At 39.4% G+C, this 20,462-nt stretch overlaps 1 protein-coding gene across 1 annotated transcript in view; it reads left to right on the top strand.

Annotated features, from left to right (window-relative positions):
- The window catches only part of NAV3 (neuron navigator 3), a 282,224-nt gene that overhangs the window by 198,243 nt on the left and 63,519 nt on the right, over positions 1-20,462 (top strand). Inside the window, exons 13-15 of the mRNA XM_067313062.1 lie at positions 13,860-13,992; positions 17,163-17,439; positions 19,660-20,365. Coding sequence (XP_067169163.1) covers positions 13,860-13,992; positions 17,163-17,439; positions 19,660-20,365 — 1,116 coding nt within the window. The remainder of the gene's footprint in view (positions 1-13,859; positions 13,993-17,162; positions 17,440-19,659; positions 20,366-20,462) is intronic.

Genomic DNA, 20,462 nt, shown 5'->3' with positions numbered 1-20,462 from the left:
GGAGGAAGGTCAGAGGTGCTGTGACTGTGTTTGCTCTGTTTTTCTCCTGCTTTGGAAAACCTCACAAAACTGTAAGATGATTTAAGAATTTTCTGTGTGGTTCTGCTGCTCGTTTGTCTTTTTAGTGACCGAAGCAATATAATCAACAAGAGGGAGCAGTGTTTTTCTCAAGTGTTTCTTCTGCACGATGAAGCTAGTAGTCTTGGTTTATTTCTTAGCAGGCAAATATTTACATAAAAGTTGCTCCTCTCACAGTTGGTCCTAGTTGTTTTATTTGTAAAATATCTTAGGACAATAGCCTCAATTGTTACCCAGTATAAGTTTAGATATCTCTTTATGTAATCCGTAGAAACCATTGGAAGGACACATTGGTTTTGTGACATTTTTTGATGTATATTTATCCGAGTAGTACTGCATCTTTTCTGGGAGTTGAAATGTTGGGGCTTAGAAACGGATATAAAGACTTTTGGGAAGGCATGAAGCTGTTGATTATACACGTTGGTTATTTGTAGAAGAGCTGCGATCAGTAGCAGTACTTACTGTATATGTTGGGGATTTGAAGAGGTAAGTTTACCCTAGAGTTTCCCACCTGCCATAACCTGTTCTCTCACTTGCAATACCCTCTGCCCTTTAATTTCTCCTACCTCTGATAATTTTACCTTATCTGTCAGAGAGCAAAGGTTATCTGAATTTTGGTTTAAATGGGAGAGAATGGGGCAATTTCAGGTGAAACATAAATATACAGCGTACTTGAGGGTTGACTTGAAGGCAATGCTCTTTCTCTTCTAGAATTGCATGGGGCTTAGTCATTGCTGCAGGCAGTGGAGCCTGTAGTGCTCTTTATCTCAGCTGAATATGTCAAGGGTAGAGAAAACACAGCAATTAGATTTTCCAAATTCTCTGCTACCTGCTAACGTCTAGAGCTCTGACCTTTTTAGGTATAATCCATCCTGTTTTCATGCATGATGTGAATGTTGGTGTCCCTTCCCTCTGCAATCCATCATATTTCCACAATCTTTTGCTGTCTGGTCTTCTGAAGTCTTCCCTGCATCCTAATGCTTTCTACAACATTCAAGATGAGTATATTAATTTTTAGCTCTCTTTACAGGAGGTAAACTAGTCTGTTCTGTTCTTCCTCTTCCAGATGAACTGCAGGCTTCAAGCCCACTCATGGCACTATTTCTTTCCCCTTTTCACATGGAAAAACTGTACTGAAAAAACTCTGTGTGCATGCATTGTTTATTTTTTCCTGATAAATTTAGATTCAATTTCCCACTTTCATAGCTTGCCTGGAGGTGTTTTATTGGATGGTAACAAAGATTAGTAAGCTTGCTTTTCTTATTTTTCAAGTTATTTAATAATGCATGCAATCGCAAGGATAAGCTTGAAAATGTGACTTGATTGCAACCCCTATATCGATATAATCATCAGTCTGGAGGGAGCTTTAAAGTGGCTTCGAAGTCTGCCTTAGGCATCTTAGGGAGCTGCGAACACACTCTGGAGGAGCCCTGCCAGCATTGCCCTGCAGGTAATCCTGTCTGTGGCAGGAGCATGCCGTGCGCCTAGCACAGACGGTCTAGTAGGCAGGACAGGGCTCCTCATGTACCACAGGCTCCTCCACTTACTAGGTGTATGTGCTGCTACCATTCCCCAGTATCTGTGCACATCTGCAGCCACATTTCTTACTATCGTCACTCACCTCTTTTGTCCATGACTGACTAAAAATCCTCTTTCTGCCCCTCAGGGTCCACCTCAGCACTCCCCCTGGTCACCCCAGAATCCCTGGGAAACGTCCAGAACCAAATTCGTTAAACATTTGGTAGATCCTGCCATGTTAAGGTAGTAAATCCACTCAGGCAGTTATTTATAGACTTACAGGGATGTCGTTTATTATTTTTTCCTGCTGAAGATGCTTGGAAGTCAGAGGCTAAAATGGGCCCCCTTTTTTAAAACCTATAATACACGCTGTGCTGACAAGCTGTGTCAAGCATGTCTTGAATTCATGAGCACCATTTTTCTCTTTCAGTCAGTCTGGCAATAATAGTAATTTGGGTACTTTCATCTATTTGAAAGAGAGAACTCATAGTGGGATACATCAGTGCTGCCGCCTTTTCAGCTGCAAGGGGCACTTTTAACGTGCCTTTTCTCTGAACTTTGGGGGAGAAAAAACCCAGCCAAGTGAAATATTGTTATCCAAAAAAGGACTACAACTTTCTAAAAGCTTTGTGTTCTTAATTATCAAAAGAAATTGTTTACAATACAGAATACAGCAATGCTTTCATGGTGCTACATGATATTGTAACAAAGAAGACTGCAGAAAAGTTGAGGATGCATAAAATATCACAGTTAGTTATGGTTGTTCATTGCATATGCATATCCATTTCATCAAAAACTGCAGGTTCTTTTTAATGGAAATACTGATATTTTGATTTTTGCTTTACAGTAAAGTATGAATGAAAAGTATTTTTGCTTTGTCACAAGAAAAATTGAAATATATTTGATTTAAGAAAAGAGAAATTATATCTTTTAAAAGTTTTATTTCAGGCATCAATTTTAAGTTGTCCATTATTATTTTATTATCTGTACATAATTTTCATTTGACTAGCCATATTGTGTAATATTTCACTGAAGGTGCTTTGATTTAGAAAAAGGTGCCTTTTCATTATTAGAGTCTCTATAATGGTTTGTAATATCAAGATAAATTAAAATATTTGAAAACTAAGAAATAAAAAGAATATTTGCTGTTCCTATTATATGAGGTATCTGGTTTCTTGGTGCATAAAATTAACTACTTATGATTCAAACATGATAATGTAAATATAGATGGACAAAAATTTCAAAATGACTTACTAAATTATTCCATTCTTTGAGCAAAACGTGCTTTTAAAAAATATTGTGAAATGCTTCAGTTTCAATCAAAAAGCGATGTTTTGTCAAATATGTTTTGATCGAAAATTTCCAGACCGTTCTATATCCACAGATATCAGTGATATTTTGCCTTGTCACAGCCCAGAAACCTGAACAATTTATCTGGTCTGCAACTCGCTTCCTGCAGCCCTCTCTCCTGCAGACTTCTAACAAATGGGTGAAGATTAGGTTGAAGCCTGAATTAATTGTTCTGTAAACGAACTCTTTCTCCGCTCATTGGTAAGACCCTTTTCTGACATATGCGCGGATATCTTTCAGCTGTCCATCATCTGACCAAAAACACAGCATCCCTAATCACGTGGCAGATGTGCATTCGTGCGTGTGACGGCAGTGTGTTCCTTGGAGCAACAAAACTTAAGCAGCCTGATTGTGTGGGCAGGATCATGGATGTCTGATATAATTGATTCATACTGCGCATTTCCTATCATAGACATTTTGGCTTTGTCTCTGTCTTTTATGGCTCCCAATTTTCATGCGACTTACAAATTATAGTGTCTTTTAGCCCTTACATTTTTTGCAAAGTTTGATTTAATCAGCCAGCAGTTTCGACAGTCATGAGCAAGGGCCCAAAGGCCAGATGCACAGAGAGTGTCGTCATTTAAGCCTTCATGCCTTACTAAGCGATGCTAAAAATCAGGTCATGCAGAAGCAATCAAAAGTCCCTTTATAGTTGATACAACTGCAGTAACCCGGGTCCTTGCTCAGCAACACCTAGGACATGAGTAGCAAGGGAGGGTGACAGTCTGGACAAGCACAAACAGAAAAAGAAACAGCTTTGTGTCCTGTTAAACTTGTCATTTGTCTGAGGGATTGTTGTCAGGATGCTTACCATCGCTAAGCCGATTAGGCTTAGCTAATAGGCTTACCCTAGTATCTGAAAATATTTGTGTGGCTCAAGGTCTCAGAGAGTTTCGGAAGGGGAAGTTTAAGAACTCCTTTGGCCATCAAACTAGCTCCCTTTCCCACAGTCACAACTTGTTGCTTAACTCCCCAAACCAGGCCCCTTTCAAAGCACGGCTGTCTTGAGACACTTGCAGCGAAAAGTGGCAGCGCACAAGGGCATGTGTTTGGAAGCCCATGGCTTCCAATTGCATCCGGAGATAAAATTCACCCCATGCTTTCAAAACCGCGGCTTTCCTGGCTGTCCGCTAACATGGTGGGGGAAGGCTCTCGCCGCTCCCTGGGTGCGTTCATGTACCCAGTTTCCAGGCTTCTCGCACGGCCAAGCAGAGCTGTGAGCTCGGTGACCCCGTTATGCCAGCGGGAAAGAAGATTTGTTGGGCAGTGCCTGGACCAAGGAGATAAGGAGGGGAGGTGGCTGGCAGTGACTTGTTACTTACTGCTCACAATTATAATGGACTTCTTTTTTTTTTTTAGATTTATATTACAAACTGCATACAACAATTCCATTTTACTACCTGTCTGCCATTTCTTGCCGCCCTCAGCAAAGGATAGTGTGGGGTAACAAGTGCCTGTCACAAGCCAAAATGAGTTTCAAAGCTTGCTTTATGCCAACAACAAAGCTGTGTAAAACTGCTGGTTTTAAGTGCTGATACTTCATAGAGATTTATAGGATGAATATTGTGACCGGAATTGACGGAGGTTTACTTCTCATCATTCTGTTAACATACATATGTATGTTTTTTCTTCAGTTAGAGTTTAATCAGTTATAAGCAATAAAAATAAATCCTTGCACATAAGCAAAATTGGGATAAATAGTGCTACCAACAAAAATTCTTCAATAGTTCCTGTAGATGAGAGACTACATGCAACAGAGGAGGTTACCAGTAAATCAAAACTTTGACATCAGGCAAGTAATCACTGGGAAGAGTTCTCCTCTGAACACTTATCAGAGGGAACTGTGTGGTTTGTTTGCATACTGTAAAGATAAGTTTGAATAAAGAGCTTTGATTTTTCTCAGTACCTCACTCCCAACCCAGTCTGTGACAGGCAATTTGCAAAGGCAAACGGCAAATTGTGCTTATCACAGGATGCTCAGGGCGATGGTTTTAATATGATTTTTCTTAAACTAGTCCCTTTAAATACAAATGTGGATCCCATGAGATGTTTCCTTATGCTTGTGGGATCTCCTTTCTTTCTTTCTTTGCTTACGGCATGCAAATGGACCATATATAAAGTGAAGAATGACATTTTTACTTCTTATAGTAATAAGGTAACAAGGAATAAAGTTCCATATTGCTTTTGTATTTTTTGAAGAACATTATAGGCACTGTAATTTATTTATTTATATCCATTCAACCAATGTTAATTAACTTGTCTGAATCTACATTTGAAAAATGTAAACATGCTCTTGGATCCAAACAGTGTATTAAAAACATAACAAACAGCAGTGGGAAGATAATTCCATCAAAAGATTTTCTCCCTTGGTTTGTTATGATATTGTCAACAGTTCTTGATGGAATTACTTCCTTACATCTTGCTCCAGCCCATATATTATTATTTTCCATAGAATGTTTGAAATGTAATTAAAAATGGATGCTGTTTATCTGCCTTATGCACAAAAAGAACTGTACGTTCCAGGAATGAAATATCTTTTTTGGTCGGATATTTATTATTTTATTTGAGTAACACTTCCCTAAAATTCCATTTTGCAAAGTTCCTTCTTTTGATTGTTGATATATTCAGTTATGAATTTAGAGCTAGTTAATAACTCTCTGCTGTCCATATCATGTCATATTAAGCATTGTATACAGAAATAAGTGGAAACCGAAAAGAGTTCTGGCAAAGACTTATTCAGGTCCTGAGTTGTGGGTATCCAGGTTTTACAAGGTATATATAATTATCATTAAAAGCTTAAATCTTCCATCAATTCATTTTTTTCCCTTCTGGCTCTGAAACCAAATTATTTCTTAAAGCATCTATTAAATGCTTGGAAGAAGAAATATGGAAATACATTGACCTATAAAAAAATGCATTTTGTTTTAATTGTGTTCTTGGACTAGAAGTAATTTCTGTGGTAGGATGTAATTTTCTAGCTGGATCTTCTTAAAAATGTTTTTCAAACATGAAATAAAAATCCTCACAAAGCAGAGATGCTGCATGAAAGCAGATCCATAAATGCATTTCTATTCTTTATAATTGTAAACAATTTCCCTTAGAATATGCAGAATAAATCCATTTTGAAATATACATGACATGATTTTCTATCGATGACCCCAAAGTAATTCAGAATTAATGCTTCAGTGGTTGCCTTGTTTGGGAATGACAGGTAATGCATTACACTTGCTGAGGAAAAGGCAGTGAAGTATGAGTCCAACTGACTGTGTTTCCATTTAGCTATGAGACTAGAATAGCGATAATGAAATTTATAGGTCGCACAAGTTTCTAGTTTGATTCAGGACCTGGTCTTTTGCTCTTACGCTCTGTGGATTGAAAAAAAGTATTGATTTTATGAACTCTGTGCCATCTTGAATCTGCCTGTGAAGGGTCAGTGTAGCTGTTTTAAGAATAATGAGCAGCTGAGCCCACAGTAAAAGATTTGAAATGGATTAATTCCTAATGAATTGAACTTTGAAGGAGAAAGTTTGCCAGCTGATATATTGGCACACTAGTGAGATGTTGCTTTGAGTAAAACAGTCCAATTATTTTCTTATCTTTTCTTCTTAATGAGCTAAGAGATCATTTCTGTTCTCAAAAGTCAATTTAGGGAGTAGCTATAAAGTCTTTATTTTGGAATAAATCTTTCCTTGCTCTCCTGGAATATGCCCTGAAATGCAAGCACCAGAAAGGACGGTTCATGGCAGCAGCCAGGACTGCATGTTAATATTCACTTTACTGTTGCGCTGTAGAGAAGCAACATCCACCTCCAGGGAGTGTGCGTGGTGGAGGATGATGTGTGCCTTGTACTCCCTAGTTTACAGACATTATGGGACTGCCTTAGGCATGGACTGGTGGGAAAGGGGTTCTGTCTTCTTTTTCCACTAATTATTTGTGCAAGTAGGATAGGGAAAGGTGTATCGGGTTCAAGCTTTCTACTGTAGGCGTCTAGTTTAAGTACTCTGCCTCATCGCTCGTCTCTATCCAATCTTTTCCCCTGTACCCACCGGAAGTACCAGCCTTTGCTGACTACATAGGGAATTAAATGCCAAACTTTGATTCCCTAAGTCACATTTAATTTAAATACCCTGAGCACAACTACATCAGTGACTCAGATCTTCTTACACTGCAGGTAGCAGCTCACTTCACTTCAGGTGGCTAGATTTGGGGGTTTTGCTTTTTTTATGGTACTATTCGCTAGTTTAAATAACTGTCCAGTATAAATGAGGGTGTCCCGATCCTATCCACTGCAATAGTGTACTAGCAATTCATTTGCCAAACAGGAAAGCAGGCTATACTAATCAAAGCAATTGCTTGTGTTTCATTTCTCACATACCTCTGCTGTTTTTGTGAATGACTATAGAGCTGTCCAGTGGCTCTAAGAGAGGGACACGGAGACATGGATCATCTGAGGATGCAGTCACACAAGTTGGCCAGCTGTGTGCGGTCACAGGAAGTGGGTAACAGCTCACTGGTCATCTTTGTGTTCTGCTCTTGCTATGGTTTTGCAGATCCCCAAACACACAGATAGACTTACACCAAACTCAGGAGTTAAGTTTCCTTTTAGCCCTGAGTTACCTTTCTTTCATGGTCTCAGTTACCTGATTTATCCTCTGAGATCATTCTCCCCAGCTGCAAAAATACGCATGGGCACTGCCCTGTGTGTACCCACTGTGGTCATGAAAGATTTAGAAATGCTTAAAGACCTTCTGCCATGTTTCAAAAGTTCAGAGCTGCTGTAAAAAGCAAGAAAAGGTTGCTGTGCTAAACGTGTTTGTTCAGATTCCCTGAATCTCAAATCCAGATATTATGGCCCCTGCACAAGTCCCTGTAGGATATGTGAGTTCCAGTTGCATTACCAGGAATGTGACTAAGGATCTCACTGCTGAGCATGACCTCCATGGATCTTAGGGCTACTGCTGAGGTCTAAAGCCCTTCATGTGCCATACAAAGCCTGTGACTAATACAGTGCTATTTTTCATTCAGAGTTACAAACCTCCCTGGATAGAACAGTTATTCTGATAAAACAAATGCTTTACAAGGAAGGTTTTTTGTTTTTGTTTTCTAGAGCTGTATACTCAGCTTTTGCAAGCTGAAGTTCCTGCTTCTGCTTGCGGAATTCAGTAATAACCAGGAAAAAAAATTCCCAGAAACTTGTGAAACCGTGCCAAGGGCTGGGTGCATTGGAGCAACCACAGTTTTCCAGCAGACTTAACAACATATTGATTGGAGTCTTGCTGCCTTCATAAGTCTGATGATCTGCTTGTGAAAAGCTTTCTCATTTGCATACTTAGGCCACTTCGGCTGGAGACACTCTCAAAAATACTCTAATATTGAAGCAAATTCCAGGCAATGACCCAGCTTATCGGTATGGTGGACTTCACCGATCTGGCAAGTTTAAGAACTTGTAGGAAAGTGCCAAAAATAGAAACAGGAAGACTGGAAGGAACAATCATTGTGGTAGTGTGCTCTACCATGTCTTGTCTCCAATTAGAGACTGCTTTGATTTTCTGAAGCAAGTACTGTAGAAGGAGAATATTTTTAGGTATCCATGGAGCTAACACAAATTGTTAGTACCTCTTTCCCTTGTCGTGTGCCTTTAATATTCATTGCTCTCCCAATGCAGTGCATAGTTACTGGTTTGTATTTTCAGCCATTACTCAAACCGTTCAGAAAAAATCGTTGCACATTTTTACAGGTCTTCATTATACAGGGTATGGTCACATATTATTTGTCTTGTTTCGTTGCCTCTTTGCCCCAGAGCTCTGTTGTTTGCTGGCCTGCTGTGTTAAATAATATCTTATTCCTTATAAAATATTTCACATTTGGTTCAAATACTTGAGTGTGTGAACTTAAAATTGGATTTTTTTTCCAAGCAAAGAAAACTTTCAATACTTGTGGAAAGCAAACACAAAAGTGTCATGAGCACAGCTGAGTGCAATTTATCTTTCCATTTGAGGGAATACTTGTGGGAATATGTTTATAATCTTCACTCAGCTCCACACACTGATGCTATGCACTGGATATTTCGACTTCAGACACCTTACTATTTCTAGAATGACTAGGAGGTAGAAAGGTCAATGAGAGGATTATTATGGAGACATCTTTCCAGTGTCATGCACTAATGAAATGAGACAAAGAGTGATACTGGAGACTAACCAGTTGTGTGGACAGCAAGCAAGGTGTGGATTCCTGGACTTCATGGAATAGTTTATATGATCAAGTGGTTGGAATTTTGCATGAAGTATTTGAGCAATTTCTAGAGCATTGGGATTTGTACAGTATTCATAGCCACCTTCTGCAATTAGAGACAATTTGGAAGTGATTGTCTTCTTCAGTAGAAGTGTAACTTCTGACTTCAGAACAGGCAAGGCTTGTTAGGATTGAATGAGCCAGGGTAGAAGAAAGGCTTGAGTTTTAGCTAGAGCAAATGATCTGATAGTCACACTAGTGCGTCAAAGAGCAGAAAACACAAATGTTCTGAATGGAAAGAATATTGGCGATATTAGTGCAAACTCAAGGAGTGTGAGGTATGAGGTATTCATTTCTGGATGAAGATTATGACACAGTGGCCACAAAATAGCTACTGTTTTTTGACACACAGTTTGAGATGTTAGTGAACTAATTTTTAAAAGTATATATGTCTATACAGCACACTGTATGGTCAAAGCACACATATGCATGCATAGCATCTTTGTGAGTCAGATGCTAAGCTCTGAAGAAAATGAGAAGCACTTTATTAGTGTTCAGTTTGTTAAAAATTTTGGTTAAAGCAGTTACCTAATATCCTGTAGGATGCATCTGGTACACCGGGGGCTTCAACCATCCTTCATATAGTCCTTCCTGTTGCGGAAGTCTTTCAGCTTTTGTAACAAATGAATGAAGGCTGCTTGCTTTAATACAAAATTCAGATTCATTCCCAGAGCAGACCTCTTACGAGCATTAAATTAATGAAGCATTCCTAGAGAAAAAAATAGTATGTGATTAGTGATGTGATAGTATCAAAAACTGTGTTGTTGCATCCATTCACAGTGAGCTGAGTGCCTGCTGGGTTGTTGCTTGCTCTCAGTTTGTTGATTTGAACCCAGAACTGAGGAGCCCTCATCAGCCTGAGCTGACCTGATGCCTGCCTGCTAGGTTACAAACTTGGGCAGGTAGCTGCAAAAAGCCTAGAAAGTCTCTACCAGGTATATGCAAACAGATTTGAAGAGATGTGTAAATTAGCCAAATTTGAGGGTGTTTTTTCCAGAAACAGCAAAATGCACATCCTTAATGTCCTTAATCCTTAAGATTATGGCTTGCTAAATTTCAAGATTCGTCTCCAGTTCCTCGTGGGATCCGAGGATTTCTCAAAGAAAAGGCTGCTGGAACTTGTCAAAACAAGGCATTTTTTTCTCTTAGCCTCATTCTCTCAAAAAGCAGAACTGTATTTGCTGAAATTTTCCTTTAAAGAAATCAACCTGAGACTGACACCCAACAAGAAACAAATCAGCAGATTTTTTCCAAAGTTATTAGTAGCTGAAAGGTGACTTTATAATGAGGATTGGTGTGAGGCATTAAAAAACAGATAGTGGTAACCTGACCTGTTGTAATCTGTGTAGGATGCATGAAAAAGGAAAAAGTAAATGAAAGATAAAATGAAAATGAAAGATAAATCTTAGTCAGTGTGTTCAAAGCCTGTATAAAGTCCCTTAGGATCAGTTTGACAATGAATATTGGAACAAGAACAAAAGTTATAGGAAGAATTTGCTGCCAGCTAACAAGAATCGGTTTTCAGTCTCAAGGCAATACACATCTAATGTTACCAGGCTCCTTTGTCATACATCTGATGATAGTTACAACAACAACTGAATATGAATCGTCAAGAAGTTTCCCAAATTATAAATAAGGATTCTTCCTTATCCAGAAATTAGATTAACTCAGCTGGTAGCAAGTTTATTGTCTAGACATAGGGAGACAGGGCTGAAAAGATGGTAATAGTATTCATGAAAAAAGAAGAGATTTAGTTGCATGAAAAATTTAGAACAACTGTGGGCAATGCACTAAAATAAGCACAAGGCAGTGATCTTAGTTGCTGAAAGGATGAGTGATGTAGTCTGTTTTGTAGGAGTATTCCATTTTTGCTATATATTTTTCAAAATGATGATGCAAAACATTGTATCAAGTGAGAATCAGCTTCTCTAATAATCTTTAGAAGAATGTCATGCAGAAAAGAGAGCAGTTTGGAATGCTTCTGTTTTTACAGGTAGGCTGCATATAAGCAGAAACGTTGGGGTATGAACCTCCCCCCAAATTAGAAAACTTCTTGAGCACCTATCATCAGAGAAAAAAGTTCCAGGCAAATATAGTGATGACTCTGAAAAGTCAGTAGTGGAGGTGTCAAATTAATCTTCTATATATCTTACAAGATGGCCATGAATGTTTCCAGAACCTACTAATAATCCACTGGTGAGTGAGGTGTGATGAATGTGTATCACAAAGAAGCTGCAATAGAATGGAAACATGATCCATGTAGTCATTTTGTGCTGTAGAAAACAAATACTGTGTTTATATTTTGTGAATTGTAAAAAATATTTCAGAATTTAGAAAATTTGAAACTCCTTACTGAGATATATGAGAATAAAATGAGGTATCAAAAATTAGAAGGGAATAAAATAAAGAACAAAAAATGGAGAAACAGAATTGGATGTTGAGCTTTGTCCACAAGTTCTTAGAGTAGACCCAGGAAACTGACAGTCAAGTATTAAAGACATGAATTCCATGCATTAAATGTTCAGCATTGCTTGTGAAAGTACCCAACATATACTGGATCTGGCTTATGATTTTTTCTTTTTTGAAATATCTTTCAGTGAGGGCATATTGTCTTTTCTAAAACTTAACCACATTTAAAAATATTTACATTTTTATCAGTCTTTATGCTGTTGTCCAAAGTACATTCCTGTGTAGTGCATAACATTTGAATAATGTCTTTTAGCATCTGTGAAATTCCCTATCACATTAGGCAGTGAAAAACGAAAAAAGTATAAATGACTAGTGCTTCAGAGATGGTTCTTAGATGAATGTGGGCAATCTATAAGGTATGATATTGTAATTGCTCAGATATGAAATTGTATTCTGGAGTCACTTGTATATGTATTACCTGGTAATGTTTCAGAAGATGTATTTATTTGTAGTCATGTACTAAACAATGGAAAACACAGTACTGTAATAAGCTCTTGCCCTCTGAAATATGTTTATCTTGTCACAGAGGTCACTTGCTAATGTGATTTTCTACCTTTAGCAAAACCAAAGTGATGTCTGCTGCAGTTGCTATGATACGAGACTAGAGCATTGAACTCTCCGGTGCATCACAGCACACATTTTGTAGCATGCAGTTCACAGTCACTGCTATTATGACTTTCTATAGCCTTCCTTAAGGAAGTGGACAAGTGAATTTAGCCTCCCAAAACACCACATGTAAAATAAGGATTCACAAGTATTTTCCTTATTTGCTCTGAATGACTACTAGTAGTAGTACTCAGCTTTAATTAATTGTTGTACTGAATTTTAGGTTTTTATTTTTGAAATTGTAGAATATGACCTAAAAGGCAGTTCATGACATAGGCTACAACAAAACAAGGATATTCCATAGTATCTGTGTAAGTATTTTCAGCTTTGCTTGTGTCCAAACCCATGTCACCTGGCTTTTTTTCTTCAGAAGTTATATGGCTAAAATAGACCAAATCAACCCTCTCCCCTCTCAGAGAGGGAAAGAGAGAAAGAGGCACCTCCAGTGAGCAGTTCATGCTGCAAATCTGGAACATATTTTAGGACAGGCTCCTAGAGGAGTCTACTTCATTCTATTGGTTATAGACAGCATCTAGACTGATAGCTTAAATGAGACACCTAACTTTTATATAGCTAAAGCTATAGGAGATGAATCCCACTGCAAGCGATAAAGTGAATATTTTTCAAACTCTCTGTCTTGGGAATAATCCAGACCAAGATTAACAGATGAAGGTGCAGCAAAACTGGGAGTATACTGCTGTAGTGTTGCATGTAAATTGTTACTTAGACTTTCTGCCAAATGGCAATAACCTAAGTGTCATAATGTGATGCTATGGAGAAGCGTTTGTGTAGAGAATGGTCTGAGAAACACCCATCAACCTCCCTTCCATGGAAGAAACAAGAATTTCGTGAGACTGGTGAATGACATGTCTATAAAAGTAGCCTTTTTGTCATTTACATCCTCAACTTAAATCTCCCAAGGCAGAAGAGTTGACAGCCTGTTTCTTAAGAGATGTATAACGTGTTCTCTGTGATGTCAACTCTGGTGACTGTAATGTCAAGGAATCCTATTTTGATGACATTATGCTCACTAGACAAAAGCTAAAGACAAGAAAATAAAACTGTTGGAAATATTGGCTTTCTGACTGACAGTTCGTTAGGCTGCAGAAGAGAGATTCCTTTTATTTTTCTGTAGCTTGGAAATGCATTAGATGTTCTCCAAGCTGTTAAAAATGCTTTGGTTCACAATACCAGGTAGGTTTAATGGATTTCCCTGTCAGTATACTGAATGTGATAACAACGAAGCATGAAACAACCTGTTTTAATGACTTACACTTTTAATAACTTATGCTACTGCTTGCTTAGATCTGGTGTTAAATTTTTAAAAGGCATCTGGGTCTTTCATTAACTGAACAAGCAACCACTTGACTATGAGTGAAATATTAATTAAAAGGTCTGAAAGCTAATGTTCATTGTACTTTAGCAAATATTACGGAAAGTTTTCTGGTAAACCTCTTGAAGAAGAAGTAGTAACATCTATTGATTTTGAGACACTTTCTGCCTATTGACATGCAGTATGTAAAGTAGATTTGCTCTTTTCTCTACAGCTGGGATGACAGCAGCTCAGTTAGTAGTGGCCTCAGTGACACTCTTGATAACCTCAGCACGGATGATTTGAACACCACATCATCTGTCAGCTCTTATTCCAACATAACTGCCTCTTCAAGAAAGAATACTCATGCCCAGGTAAGTAGCTTTTCATTGTCGTCTCTTGCAATGTCTCCACCAGTCTGCATGATAACAGGGGGGAAAAAAACACACTTTAGTAATAATGACTCCAAAACAAATGAAATATTGTATTTTGCAACCTCCTCTATTACATTTGTATGCAAGAAGCACTGTGTTTCAGTAAACAAAATGTAAGGGCCCTTAGAGCATCCCCGCTCTTAGAGGTTTGGCTGCCAGGGCTGAGGGCCTGCTTAGCCATGGCGCAGCCATAGGCGGCTGCTGTCCCACTGGTGACTGTGGGGTCAGGCTCCCAGACACATTGCAAGGAGGCTGCAGCCAGGGCCTACCTCCTGTCCTGTGGCAGCTGTTTTCAGCTGAGGCTCTTGTGCTTGGTCGCCATCTGAGCTGCCTCTGCTGCTGCATCACCGCTGTGCCTGTGCCTGGCCATGGACCCACTGATCTGGGCCTAAACCTTGATCCACGGACTGACTTCCTGGTCTGACCTTGGCCCATACTCATCCCCATGGCCTGCCTGGCCATCGCGGGACCATGTCTGACCCTGGTAACCCTCACCAGGCCTGATCCAGATGCTGACCCGCAGGCCAGCTACTTGCCCGGCCTCGACCTGGCCCCGTCCCCACAGCAGTGCCCGATGCCCAAGGCTGGAGCTGCCCCTGCCTGCCTGCTCCCTCACCGGGTGGTGGCACAGGCCCTGGCTGTGAGGCCATACCCTGCCGCCACTGGGCCCCCCCATGGCTCCCAGCCCATAGGTGGCAGAGCATCTGTTCTCCCATTTATATCAAGGAGAGAAAGTGGCCAATTGGAATGTCATCAGTTAGGGATCATGGATAATTTGTTCCCCTACTCCCTTTGAGGGCACCTACAATGAAAAAAAGAAGAACTCTGTCTTTTCTGCTGGGTTTCCTTAGTTTAGCAGAAGATCAGAATTCCAGGCTGTGGACTCTGGTTGATGTTGTTCATCCTCAGACAGAATCATATCTCCCTACTGGCTTGCTAACATTTACTTTAGTGCCTGTCTCTGGCTATTAACCTATCCTTTAGACAGGAGATAGACCAACAGATGTCCAACCCTATTTTCCATAATCCCACAAATAGAGCATTACTAGCTCTACTACCTCTTGAATATTAACAATTTGGTATGGTTGCCTGTTGCAATCAGTCCAAAGAAACTAGGCCCATCATCTCTTCTCTGTGCTGTTTTGATTCATACTTAATCTTGCAGGCAGCCAGTGTGTGCAGTTCAGAGATCTGTTTTGTAGATGTACATTACTGCAAACTGTGTCAATATGAGAAAAACACGTTTGTCATTTGCCCCAGAAGATGGGGAAATAAAGTCATCTTGGGAATGAAGGTTACTTTAGTCTGCAGCAGGAGCTCCAGGACAAATTTCAGACCTGTGCCATATTCCTGAAAAGGTACTCGCATGGGTGCCAGCATTCTTCAGCTTTTACCATTGCTTTTCCCACCCTATCGGCATCTCTTATGGTTACTAAGTGGAGTTCAGCCTCTTTCTTTTCATGTCAGCAGTGATGGCCAACTGGTCCTGGCTTACTTGTTCCACTGTGTCATGTTTGCTTTCAAAATGTATAGCTATGTGTTTATAAGCATTCCTTTATGACAAAAGTTCTGGGAACATCATTACACATGTTGTAACAATAACACCAATGGAAACTCTCTTCTGAAGGATCTTGCAGTATTTGTTTAGAGGTTTGCTTCGGCTCTTTTCCCATTGAACCTCACATAAAATCTGTACTAGCCTCTCCAAAGCACATATGAAATTATGAAAGTGCAGAGAGCTTTGGCATTTTGTACGCCTCAAATGACAAATAAGTAAACAGCAGCTGATTATTCTGCTGGTCATCTAATCAGTATTAATCCTACTTTTGACAGCAGTGCCTAGGAAACAACCCTAAAGGGGTCTCTCTGGAGACAGAGCTGTGGAAACAGAATAATAGAGAGTCCTCTCCTGAATGCGACTCAGGTTGCAGCCCTGCTTAGATAGACTGTATAAGGGCAGGGCTGTGGTAATTGCAAATGTAATGAACAGTGATACCTGGCAGCATCACCACTTTCTGTTGTTAAAGAAGGGCAGAGGTAAGTTAACTAAATGAAAAGGCAAAGGAAGAAAGAGGGGAACAGGACTGATGAGAAGATGATGGGCAAATGAAGCTTGAGGCTGAGGTAAAGTTTGCACAAAAAAAAAAGGAAGCACGTTTACAACAAACAGCCTGTCAGCACAAGGAGTAGAAGTCTTGTCAAAACACAGAAGATATGATCAGTCTCTGACACTCCTGTTTAAGCTGCTTCCACAGCTGGTGTGTTGTCTGTCTCATTGGTCTGCTCCTTGCAGCCCTCCCATCCACCCCGTATCAGCACACTCCGGAGGAAAGCAGATGCTGCAGGGGTGCTAGTTCCTCCTGGGGTATCTTCCACAGGGCTCTGAGTTTCTGAAGAAGCGTGAGCCCATCTGGTTACCCTCTCACCTTCACCTCTCCAGTGTGCTAGTGCTTAGAAAGCCCCTCCTCCAGCTTCTCTGCTAACTGATTTAGCTAGAATGATAGTTTCCTTTCTTGTTCAAAATCATTGGTTTCAGTGGAGACAAACTGTTAGAAAAGCCACCAGCTGTAGCACTGATAATTTTGCTTAAGATGTTATCCTTTCTCACTGGTGGTACAGTGTACTCAGTGTTACTGGGGCGATATTCCTAATTTAATAAATGGAAAGTTTGGTTGGGTAAAAACAGAAATGAGACCATGGGGATTTTAGTAGTATATTTAGGAACTCTACCATTCAAGGTTTTAAGTTAAACCTTCCAGAGCAGTGATTCATTTGTAAAATCCGTAGGGAGTTGAGGGACAATAAGGTATTACTGCTGATGATTAAAGTAAATTATGTTTTATTACATTATGTTTTATCTAGGAAGGAAAGAGTTTAAATCTGTTGCAAAAAAAAAATAAATAAATAAAAATTTCTTCCCCAAATGGGAATGTTTTTAAATTTTTGGCACCAGGATACTAATGTTTTAGAAAAGAAGTTTTCATGGCCCTTGGTACAAATAAATCAATATGTGCTTTATTCTCCTCCCCTCTTGGGAGTTAAGAAATCAGCAAATATTGAAGATGATGGGACTGACCATTTCTCATGATGCAAATGTCTTGTAGCTGAAGACCGACTCGGAGAAACGCTCAGTTACGGACAGCGAAACTTGGGGCAGCACTGAAGAACTGAAGAAGCCAGAGGAAGATTTTGACAGCAGCCTAGACAGCAGTGGCAAATGGAAAGGCCTCCCCTTGGGGCTGTCTGAAGAGTCGGAGAAGGGGGGGCAGAAAGCTTCTCTCTCTGTTTCACAGACCGGATCCTGGAGGAGAGGCATGACTGCACAAGTAGGAACAACTCAATCCAGGCACAAAGCTGGAACAAGTGCTCTCAAGACCCCGGGTAGGAAACTTCTGTAGTTCGGATTACAGCATTAAAAATAAAGGCTTTATATTTAGACTTCTTTTATAAGGAGCAAGGAATCTTTACTGCGTTAAATATAGTTAATAGGTATTATAAGTGTGTGATAGACATGGGGAATATGGTAGCAGAATTGTAAGCACATTGGTAGTTATTATCATAAATGATTCTGAGCCAAGATTATCATAATATGCTAATTTGCTCATTTCAATAACTGTTAATTTGCTACAGTGTGTACTAATAATTTATTAATCATACAGGAATATATGTATAAACTGTGATGGTATTTTGATTTATTATGATTTGAGCAAGTCAGCTTGTATTAGGGAATTCTTAAAACAATTTTTGGACTCATCTCTTCCTTATCTTTGTTCTCAAAAACCCTGTACCTTTGATGATTGAGCATACATGTAGAAATGGCAAAGATTCGAAGCTTAGATAAAAAACTTAAACATTCACATCAGAGGATCCAAAATGAGTATTTTTGAACTAAAGTTGAATTATCACATTCCAGATACTATAGGTACTTTATACTTTATTGTTAAGAAATGAAAATTGTAAAAAATACTTCTTTTACACTCTTTCATGAGTGCTAGATGATTTCTTATCTTCTGAAAAAGGCCTCTCAGAAGGAGTAGACACTTTTACAACCCAGTTTTGAAAACAAAAATCCAAAACTGGTGCAAAGCATCCCTATTAAGACAATCTAGTCCATCTTTTTGCTAGGGAAAAGATTGCTCCTTTGTAGGACATTTCCTAGCACTTTGTCCTGTCCTGGCAGAATACTTCACAAGCATGTACAAGCCCTCAGTTGGAAAGGTAGCTAACACAGAACATCTCAGAATAAATTAAAATACTTTATAAGCCACTTTCCTATCTTCCCAATTTGGACTGCTGAATGCTGGTCTGACTTTCATCTGTAAGACCCTACCCTGAGGATTGTGGCGACAGTCAGTGGTCTTACGGACTCAGAAGTTGCACCCCTGTAAGGGTAATTAGGAGGAAGCTAACGCGAGGGTTCCAGCTCATCAAACCTGTTTCCTGGATCTTCTATTTTGCTGAAGATGAGCAGGCAGCTACCATGCAACATAGAACTGAAGCCTTACTTTTTTTAAGAATAGCATAATAGTCTGTGTGTTCACACTGTATGAGTCTGATCTGTATCTTGTTGGGTGCATGTGTTTGTGTAGGATGACACATGCACTACGTGCATAAGTACAGGAGTGTATTTATTGCTGACTTGTAGCTGTTGTTCTTTACGACAGTTTAGTTCCATAATACAAATTAGTCCACCCACCTACAAATCTCCTGTAATCACTAGAAGTGTGAAGTAAATACTTTGCTATGCTAAATATTTGTGCCTTTTTAGGAGCATACAATAGATACAGGAGAAATTAGAATGGAAGAATCCAACGAGAAATGGCAATTTTTGTTGCTGAGAAGTTGTTTGTAAAAATAAGAAGATATTTTAAGATAGAAGAGGATATCTTATCTAGACCTTTAAGAATGTCACAATAATATTGTGTAAAAATATAATCTAGGTATGTTTCTGTATAGTACTAAAGACAGTCTCTCAGAAAATCAAAAATCTTGAAAAGATACCAAAGATATGACAGACTATTAACTTATGTAATTGATATCTTTACAGACCAAGAAGGTTATGATTTATTCATACCATGACATCATAATCTCTCTGATAATTTTTGTAGCTAACAACAGAACAAAGTTAGTTATGTTAAAGAAAATTTAATCAGTGAAAACCAAAGTACTCAATAAGTACTATTAATTTCTATGTGCATAGTTAATGTCATACTTCTGAAAATGTTAATTATATGTTGTGTTTTATTTTCAAATATTATTCCTTACATATAGAAATACTATTAACAAAAAAAGCCTTATAAAATTCTTTATCGTTCGACTTGGAACATTTTCTACTTCTATGCTCTCCTGTTAACTATGAAACTAGAAATTCTGAGGAGAATTTCAGGCTTTTAATACTTAATGGTTATTTGTAATGTATTGTACCTGCTACTGACTGCTGACTGGGGACTAAAGACTCCTAAATTGGTCTGCTTTCTTAGGGCAATTTCTCTGTGTGTATAGTTTTTCATTTTGAGATCATAACTGTATAGTGGTATAATTAGATACTGAGACATTACAGCTACAAGTCCAAACGACCTTTTAAAATATATTTTCATTTAGGAAAAACAGATGATGCAAAAGCTTCAGAAAAAGTGAAAACTCCCCTGAAAGGAGCCTCCATTCAGCGCTCTCCATCGGATGCAGGAAAAAGTAGTGGTGATGAAGGAAAAAAGCCTCCCTCTGGTATTGGACGATCAACTGCTACTGGCTCCTTTGGATTCAAGAAGTCTGGGATGGGATCTTCTACCATAATCACCACAAGTGGAGCAACTATCACAAGTGGGTCGGCAACTCTAGGAAAAATGCCCAAATCTTCAGCCATCGGTGGGAAGTCCAATGCAGGGAGGAAAACGAGCTTAGATGGTTCCCAGAACCAGGATGACGGTGTCTTGCATGTGAATTCAAAGACCACTCTGCAGTATCGAAGTTTGCCTCGCCCGGCAAAATCCAGTGGCAGTGGGATCCCCGGCAGAGGCGGCCACCGGTCCAGCACCAGCAGCATCGACTCCAACGTCAGCAGCAAGTCTGCGGGTGCTGTGGCCACCAAACTGCGAGAGCCGAGCAAGATCGGGTCTGGGCGATCCAGTCCTGTCACCATCAATCAGACGGACAAGGAAAAGGAGAAAGTGACTGTGTCTGATTCTGAGAGTGTCTCGTTGTCAAGTTCCCCCAAATCCAGCCCAACTTCAGCGAGTACTTCTGGCACACCAGGACTTAGGCAGCCAGGATCCAAATACCCAGATATTGCCTCCCCCACATTTCGAAGGTAAGCGCTTTGCTATGAACTCCTGAAGTTGTAATATATAGAAAACAGGGATTTTCAATCTATTGAAATTGTATCAACTGGGCAAAAAGCCTTGGCT

This window comes from Apteryx mantelli, chromosome 1 (genome assembly GCF_036417845.1).
Source record: "Apteryx mantelli isolate bAptMan1 chromosome 1, bAptMan1.hap1, whole genome shotgun sequence".
Classification (NCBI taxonomy): Eukaryota; Metazoa; Chordata; class Aves; order Apterygiformes; family Apterygidae; genus Apteryx; species Apteryx mantelli.
The sequence above is the reverse complement of the archived record's forward strand: the minus strand, read 5'-3'. Positions and strand labels throughout refer to the sequence as shown.